This window comes from Varanus komodoensis, unplaced genomic scaffold (assembly GCF_004798865.1).
Source record: "Varanus komodoensis strain SLA01 unplaced genomic scaffold, ASM479886v1 scaffold19, whole genome shotgun sequence".
NCBI classification, from domain to species: domain Eukaryota; kingdom Metazoa; phylum Chordata; class Lepidosauria; order Squamata; family Varanidae; genus Varanus; species Varanus komodoensis.
This window is the reverse complement of record NW_025335550.1, coordinates 23,013,620-23,022,227: the sequence shown is the minus strand read 5'-3', so window position 1 is coordinate 23,022,227 and position 8,608 is coordinate 23,013,620. Positions and strand designations below refer to the sequence as shown.

The following is an 8,608-nucleotide window of genomic DNA, read 5'->3' as shown; positions in this document are numbered from 1 at the left end:
AGATGCTTTTACTCTTGACCACTCAGTTTTCCTGAATCTGTTGCTAGCTATCCCTCAACCAACCCCTCAATCCCACAGACCCTGGCTCAGGCCCCATATCTGCAGTTGCTCTTGCTTGTTCTATAGAGGCTTTCTGGTCAGCCAGTGGAAAGTGCAGGTACTAAGGCAAGGCTACTCCTGCAGTGGTGACTCCAATGTGGTTTCAAAGAAATAGAGACTTAATGAAGTTTGGTGAGTGGTACTCGATTGGCCGAAGGGTGGGATTGACTTCTGAAAGCTTAATATCCCTGAGCTGAGGCAAGGGGAATTGATAACTTCTTGGATGCCTTTAGAAAGTACTGAACTCAGAATAATGGATTGTCTACTGGTAGTCCTAGCAGATAGGGAAGAATGAGAAAAACAAGTTTGGTGTTTAAAATTATTGTAACCTACCCGGAGCTTCTGGAATTGGGTGAGCTAAAAAAAGGCATTCAGATAAATATAGGTTTTACCTATATAAAACCATCCATCATACTGAAACTGTGAGCATTGTTTAACTGCAGTTCCAATGAAAGGAAATGAATGTCCTTTTTGTCTGTGTGCCTTCCCCAAACATCATAAAAGCCAAAGAGCTCAGTATAATTCTCTTACTGAAGAAGGCTTTAGAAAGATGCTCATTGCTTACCTTATATCTACAGGCAGGGGGGCAGTACAGAACCGGCCAACAACGATGGACTCATCTTTCTTTCTCCTCCAGGTCTTGGAGCGATATTGCAACATCACCCCTTCCACATGGCACAGTGGGGCAGAATGAGCCAACAGGCCTTTGCCGATGGTTTCCTGCTTCGGTCTGCAAAGACCAACAAGGCATGTGGGTGAGAATAGATATCTCTTTGTACAGGATAAAATGTGCTGTTTTGTTTCGTCATCAAAGCTTTATTGGCTTGTTGCAGAACTGTCCATTAGAGAGAGGAGCTGCTACGGTAATTGCATTATTTTAGAAGTATGAATTGGAGCAGGGGAGAGGAGTTTCTGGAAGAATGAAACAATGGGAGGTAACTAGTCATTGTCAAACAGACAACAGTGATTCACAACAACGGCTGTTGCTCTGCAGCTCTGCATCAACCAAGCAAATACTAGACAAAATTGCTACAGGTTTACACAAGCTTGTATACCTTTTGGACCGTGACTATTTTCATGCTGCAATGAATTCACAGATTCTTCAGCATGTTCATAAGTGTTACACAAATGTTCATGATACATTGGAATGGCAAATCCTCAAGCCTTTGAAGATGAATGTACTTGGGCCCTGTGTTGCTGCTATTGCAATGGTGGGAGAAAAGAATTATTAGGAAATCCACCCCCAACTCCTGCCAGGAAAAAGAGAAGAACAGAGGAAGTCCATTGTTACTTACATGATAATGGTGGTGCTGAAGGAGGAGTTGCTGCTGAGGAAGGTGATCTCAATGTGGGTATCTGAATTTTTCCTCTCCTGCAAGTGGAATTCCACCAGGCTGTGGTACACTAGGCAGCACAAAAATTACATTCTGGGCACAGAGTACTGACTCTCCTAAATACGCACGATTAAAAGATTTCTGCTGCCTTTCTTGGATTTAGGATTTACTTATACCCCCACTGTCACACCAATTTGACCTATGAGAAAAGGCACTGAACTGTAATATATCTTTGCATGAGAGGACAGCAGGGCTAAGGGAAAGATGGTTTTATTGTAAAAATATACTGCTTTATTCCATACCTCACTGTACATTATGAACCCCTGGGGCTTTCATGTTGTTAGCAGATTTTCCTTTGTTAATAAGTTGGACCACAGGAAGAAAGCAACTTAGCAGTTCTGTTTCAGGAATTGCAAGTTCAAGATTTTCCAAGAATTAATATTCAGTTGGGTGAGTTTAATGAGCCAGTGAAGTGATCAACAGCACTGGATCCCTTTCTCATACTCCAACTCAGTTCACACTAACTAATTCCCCACTTGATAACCACTGCCTGGAGTGATGACATGTATATGTGAATGGGTCATAAGAGATCTAACATTAGAGGCAGAGCCTTCCAATTCTTTATCACCTTAGATATGATCAAGAAAGATCCAAACTCTTTTCATTGCAACAGGCTTACATGGCTACCCTTTCTGGAAATGTAAACACAATGCCTTCCACACATTCCTTTCCCAGAAACTGAGTGAATAGTATGCGCAGAGTATTGAAGCAATAACCTTCTTAGGCCCCTTTCAGTCCTTAGTTATATATGCCTGTGACCATGCAGTGGGTGGACAGCAGGTTCACGAAGGCCAGCCACACCCCTGGCCTATGCAAATGTCTTAGAAGGGCTACATAGAGCTACTTGTGTACAACTGAATGCTATCCATGTGATTGTAAACCCTGAAAAAAACCAGGTTCCCAAACCCATGGAGAACGTCATATAGGTATAGGCTCTATGCTGGTTCCTTATAAAGTTATCAGAAAAAGTCTTCAGCCATCTGGGTGGGCTATGTGACTCACCACAATATGGTGCTGATGCAGCTGTGACCAAGTAAACCTTTACCTCTGTGGGCAATTTCCTCATGTTCACTCCTCCATTTTCCAACACTCCTAAACAAGAATACAGTGGAGAAGTGTAGAGAATGTCAGAGTTCTGAATATTCAGTGGTTCTTGGACCAATGCAATGTAAACAATGTTATATGAGGAACATAATTTAACTTCTTTAAAATTACACTTTTTATTTAAAAATGAAGCAAGTATCTCTGTAGTTCAGCCTTCTGAAGCCTAGTGCTTTCCAAGTGTTTTTGATCTCAATTCCCAGCATCTCTGACCATTGGCCTTGCTGGCCGGGGCTACTGGAAGAAGTCCAGAACATCCGGAGGGCACCAGAGAAGGCTGCTTAGCCCCTTATTTCCATGAAGGAAAGGCCTGAAAATAAGTGAGCCCACTGAAGACCAAGATGGGTCCCAAGAGGGCTCGGCACAGGTCATGGCTCTTTCACATGATCAGCAGCTGCAGAATACAGCAGGACCCCCATTTCCACTGGCTTGGTTACTGTGTTTTCAGTTAACCACAGCTGACCTTGGCCTGAAAGAGAAGTTGTAAAGTGCCGTGAACTGCCAAAAGAAGTCTTAAAGTGCTGGGGTAAGAATGAACAAAACTGGGAAAAAGAAATATATGTAGGTTATTTGAGTTTAGTTTGCGGCACACCAGTCACTGCCCACAGGTGCCTGTTTGCCACTTGCTGCCTGCTGCTGCCACTCGTGGGCACCAGCTTGCTATTGTATAGTGTATTGCATAGTGTTTGCTATTATCTGCACTTTCAGGCATCTGCTGGGAGGCTTGGAACCAATCCACATGGATATGGGGGCCCTGCTGAGCAAATAGGCCCAATCATGCATTTTTGCTCATTGCCTACCATTTATATAAGTTGCAGAATCTGCCTCTTAAAAGAACTTGCATATGGAATATTTCTTCTTCATGGTCTTCATCAGTCACAGGCAAGGATTTTGTGCCTTGAAGTACCATTTGAAATATTCTAGAGGTGGGCAGAGCATTGGTGGAGACCCAGCCCTCTCCTCTGTGTCTTCTGTGCATGGTCTGGGATGTGGCTTCTTCCCTTCCACTCTCTTCCTTTTCATTTGTGGAAGTAACAGCAACATTTTGAATATCTTCCATATCTCAGTTCTCCTCAATAGTTTTCTCAGTTATCTCTTCTTAGACTGCTAGGCTGCATTTGTTCTTTTTTTTCTTCCTTTCTCACCCAAGTTTTTTCTTCCTTTCTCCAACCAGGTTGCTATCTTCATTTTCTACTCCTCTCCCGGGATCAGGGTGGGGGCAGGCACTCTCCATGATGCTCTTCAATAAGTGTGCTCACCATGGCAGGGAAATACCACCAACCAACTTTCATTCCCTGTGCCTTTTTTGCCTAGGTGAAAGACGTGGTGTTGTCTTGTATACACTGGCAGACTTTTACAAAACAGGCCTGAAGGAACCAAACAGCTTGCCTTTGTGCCCTGTTTGGAAGGAGACCTAAAAGCTGTAGATATGGCAGCCGAGAACTCACTGCTTCTACTTGTACCAAGCTGGTCCTGGTTGACGTAGCCCTTTTTAATGAAAGGAGCCACCACACAAACTTTTGTGCCAACTGGGAAATCAACCATGAAAAAATGGAACAACCTTGTCCTGGAACAGTCTTGCCTGAAGCCCAGTGCTCCAGACTTTGACACCAACCTTGCCGTCTGTGGGTGGGGCTGAGAAGATCAAGCTGATCAAGGCTTGCAGGAAATGACCTGCTGTAAACCTGGGGCCAGGACCAAAGAAATGAAAGAAGAAGTCCAATCGAATGAAATTCAGCAATGCAACTGACTTTGGCAACACTGAGACCTTTTGTGCTGACAGATTCACAACCACCTGGGGCTCTACCTTCTCATTTGAGGACACCTGGATAAATTGCAGCTTTCCCATCAGTGAGATTCAGTACATGAGTTTTGTAGCAGAGGATGAGATCAAAGAAAAATCTGCCAATCATCTTTACCTATAATCATCTTTACCTATAAGTATTGTTCCTGTCAATCCCAATCCTTTCAGTACCATGTGGATTCCCTGGCACCATCCATTTCCTCAAAAGATTTTCTCCATCATCATCATGACCTCCCATGGGATAATAGCTGTCACTCATACTAACTCAATCTCCTGTCTTACTCCTATGAGTGATCTCCACCACAATGGCACCATTGACTTGCATGGTGACACTCTGATGGTGCTGGAAGAGATGCCTCTCCCAATTATTCACAGTACTGGTGATCCTGTTGCCCAGACCACGGTGATTGAGCAGAGGTCCCTTCTCACCGTAGAACACCATAAGTCACATCTTACCAAAAGCATACAATGGGGAACCTCACCAAATTCAAACTGTAGTCAAATAAATTCAGACAGGGTCCTGATGGGCTCTCTGACTTGACTAGCATGCCACTATTTCTGAAATCACCTCTGAAGTCTTAGAAACTGTTTACAGTTTACAGCAGAAACTGTAATGTCCATACATGCCCAATGACAGCACAAATTCTGGTAAGGGAAGCTAGTGTTTTTATCCCAGCTACTACTAATTCTCCTAAAATGATACCTGTGGCTCCCCCACATTGTGGAGACTGTACCTAAGGACAGGATGATTACTGCTCCATTTTGTCCTTCCCCTTATCTAAGATGGCATCTACTTCCTCCCTAGAACAACAGAAGGGCATCAAAAGGGCAGGACCACTACAGGCTTGGTTTCTCTGGAGTTTCAAACACATTAACAGTTTCTCAGACATGCCTTTTAGCTCTTCTGAAATCAGATTTGAAGATGCCCAGAATGGTAGGCAGTCCGATCATACCTATTAGCAGAACTCCCATTTAATTCCCTCATCTGTTAGTAATACATCCTGTTCTGGGTAGGGAACTCACTGCAGTCAGTTGACTCAAAGTTCACACCCACTGCTCCCATCACAAATAAACCTTACGGACCAATGAGCTCAAGCTTCTTGCCACAGAAAATACATTTCAGGCATTCAAATGGATCTTTGCCAGGTGCTCCATCCAAGTGGCCAGAAACACCTCTAGTAAAGTTTTTTTTGTCTCAAAAAGAAAGGGGGAACACTGTCTCTTTTTCTCCAGCTTTGGACCCTGAAGTTTTGAGATTGGTGTGGGACATCGAACATCCAACTCCATTGCTATTCACCTTGAACACTGTTGCAGACTCCACCAGCAGGCCTCAAGCCACCTCCCATCTGGCAGCTGTCCTTGGTCGTCATGTTAAGCCTGCTCTGAATGTGGGCCACTATTACAGTGGACTGTTTTGCTATGAGTGCAGACTGAATGTTTCTTCAGCAGAGAAAAAGAAATGGAAAGAAATAATGGCCTCATCAAACAAAAATGTTTATATATAATTTATTTTTCTTAGTGTCCTTTTCTGTGCAGATCACACATTACAGAACTGGCCTTTGCTGAGTGTTTTCAAACTATAGTTCCAATATTAAGGAAGCCTTTGGCTGTCAAGCACCCATAGGAGATCAACACACTTCAGAATTAATAAACCCAAAATCATTCTAAATGGACTCTCATCTGGTTTTGTCTTAATAAAATCTAGTAAAGGTTAAAATTATCCATTAATATATATTAGAAATATGCTTGCAGCATCATATCAAATCTAACTCACTTAACATATTTTACGTGTTAAAACAGACTTTTTCTAAAGATGATTTTATCTTCTAACTCAACATGGAATGGTATGTTCTAAATATTTCTTGTTGTTAGACTTCTAAAGCTTAAGGTGTTCTCATATCAAGAACCTCATCTAGGCTATTTAGTCAACAGGTACACAGATCTAGTGAGCTAATAAGAGCTTTCTTTTCAAAACAAAAAAACAAGCCTTTATTTATTCCTTTTGGTGGATAAATTACCTCATTGCTAATCTTATTCGCTGTCTCAAAAATTAGAGCTAACAGTCTTAATTCACAATTATTAAAAAAAATACAAAAAAGCTTACACATACACCTTTCAACCTAGTCTGAATCATACACTTCTTACTCCAAATTTGCTAATTAATCCTACATCTGTAAACTTTTCTAAACATCTGTATATCAAGCTTTTTCATGTGTATACCTTAAAGTACTTTTTTCTCATCAATAGATAAGCAAAATGCAAGCAGTCCCTGGAACAATTTCTTGCTACCCTGTCACCAGGCTGGATGTGGAAGGCTGTCAGGGAAATCAAATGAGTAAATATGCTGATAAAAAGGAAATAACAAGAGTTTGGTAATATCTAAAAGGTTAACAAGCTTTCCTGTCAGAACAAGCTTTCACAGGGTGGAATCCACTTCATCAGATGCATGACCAGTTTTCCATCAAACAATTTCCCCTGCTTTGGGGGCAGGTGTTACAGCCACCCATGTAAGTGTATCATGGGTATAGGGTTGGTTGGCCGCTAGCAAAACAGTGGCAAGATAGAATTAAGTTTAGTGTACAATGCAACAAAATATAGCACAGATTTTTAAAGGCAAGTTAAAAACAGAGTTCCAGACAACCTACTGACAAGGGTAGGCTTCTATTAGGTAAGTGAGCTTTATACGGTAAGGTAACAAAATTCCAAAATTTGTTTTATTGTTTTTACCTTTTCTACCAGCTCCTCTGAGCAAGGCATTCCTGGTTCCTCACTCAGTTTGTGGGTGTTTTATACAATGTCATCACTGTCTTGGAACTGTTTGTTCTTTGTGAACATTTCTGTAGCTCTTTTAAGATTTAGGGAAGTGTGGTAGTATTTTGAAATGGTTTGATGACACACTTATGTATTTGTGTTATTCTGGTATACTATAGTGCTACCTAGTGACTGTGTGATAGAACATACAGAAGGTCACAGAACAAGAAACTCCTGGCTAGAGGGGCAGGAAGGTAAGAGAGCCAGTTTTAGCCTCAGAAGGAACCCAGAAGTACAGGCTTCAGTAATTGGCTGGATGCATCTTTCCTCCATAGGCACTACAACAGGGCTGGCCAAACAAGCTTGAGAACAGCATGTGGCTCTTCTAAGTTTATTTCGCAGTTTGCCGCTTGCCATCTGCCACCACTGCCCATGGGTGCCCACTTGTGGCTCTCAAACACCTGACATTTACCCTATGTCACTCTTTGTTGAGCTAGCCTGTCCACCCCTGCACTGGAATAAGGCTGGACAACTTGTAGCCCTCCAGATGTTTTGTATTACATCTTCCATGATCCTTCACCATGGGCTATAATCTGTAGGTCTACTGGCAGTTGTGAGCAAAAACACCTGGAAGTCTACAAGTTGCCCTCTGCTGCACCAAAGAAGGCATCCTGCCCACATAAGTACTGGGCTGAATGGTGTCTCTAAAGGAACATGAATGCATGCTTACCTTTTCATCTACTGCAGAGCTGGTTGGATTCATTTCGAGGTATTGAACATGTACGATGGAGCAAGTGTGTTTCCTCCAGTATCTTTAAGCAAAAGAGCCAATTACTTCTTCACTTTTAAATCATGCAGAGCTGGCTCCTACTCCAGCCTAGCCTAGGCCTTTGCCCCCTGATTAACACAGCCAACAATAAAATGGCTGCTGCTGCTTCCAGCCCCGCCTTGGGTATGTATGCATGTGAGCGAGCCTTCGGATGGAGCAGCCCTCCCTTGGTCTTCTAGTCAGCTGAAAAGAAAAGGCACTCCCTCCACCCCTTGCCTGTTTAACCCACCCTCTTGGGCTGTGCTTAAGTATGTTATATAAAGCACCCCAAACACAGATAGTTGTTTCCCCTCTGTTTTCATTCCTGTGAGTGCAGAGACATTTCCCGCCATCTGTGAATAAAAGAGAGAGAGCTCTTAGAGGAAAGCAGGAACAGTGCTGTTCTTGTGACCAGAACAAGGCCAGGCTACACAAGGAGAAGGAAGGCCTCACAGAGGCAAAGCTAAAGGGCTCTGATAGATTTAGGGTTTGTACCCTCCCCCACCCCAATGGACAAGGATTTTTTTGCTGGAGGAAAGTGCTTATTTAAGCAGTGTTCATAAGAATGCCACTGAACAAGAGTACTGTAACTTTTCATTTCTTTACTATGTTAGTGAGAGGTTTTCTGTGGACATGTCAGGAGGGTGCCTT

General features: G+C 42.7%; 2 protein-coding genes across 2 annotated transcripts in view; one reads left to right on the top strand and one right to left on the bottom strand.

Annotated features, from left to right (window-relative positions):
- Positions 1 to 367: 367 nt before the first annotated feature.
- Positions 368 to 5,768, bottom strand: PLA1A (phospholipase A1 member A). The gene is made up of 4 exons (XM_044428131.1): positions 5,696 to 5,768; positions 2,496 to 2,585; positions 1,395 to 1,503; positions 368 to 829 (listed from the first exon to the last, which is right to left on the bottom strand). The coding sequence occupies exons 1-4, from the start codon at positions 5,766 to 5,768 to the stop codon at positions 661 to 663; spliced, it is 441 nt and encodes a 146-aa protein (XP_044284066.1). The 3' UTR covers positions 368 to 660.
- Positions 708 to 8,608, top strand: part of LOC123022427 (protein shortage in chiasmata 1 ortholog-like) — a 27,988-nt gene continuing 20,087 nt past the window's right edge. Inside the window, exons 1-2 of the mRNA XM_044428130.1 lie at positions 708 to 854; positions 3,769 to 6,905. The gene's annotated coding sequence lies outside the window, so the exon portion shown is untranslated. The remainder of the gene's footprint in view (positions 855 to 3,768; positions 6,906 to 8,608) is intronic.

Bases quoted from the DNA above. Each gene is read 5' to 3' on its own strand.
- PLA1A (XM_044428131.1), bottom strand. From the start codon at position 5,768: ATGACGACCAAGGACAGCTGCCAGATGGGAGGTGGCTTGAGGCCTGCT. The intron at 2,586-5,695 runs GTGAATAGCAAT...ATTCTTGTTTAG, and splicing joins AGTCTGCAACAGTGTTCAAG to GAGTGTTGGAAAATGGAGGA. The intron at 830-1,394 runs GTAAGTAACAAT...TGGTCTTTGCAG, and splicing joins TTCAGCACCACCATTATCAT to ACCGAAGCAGGAAACCATCG.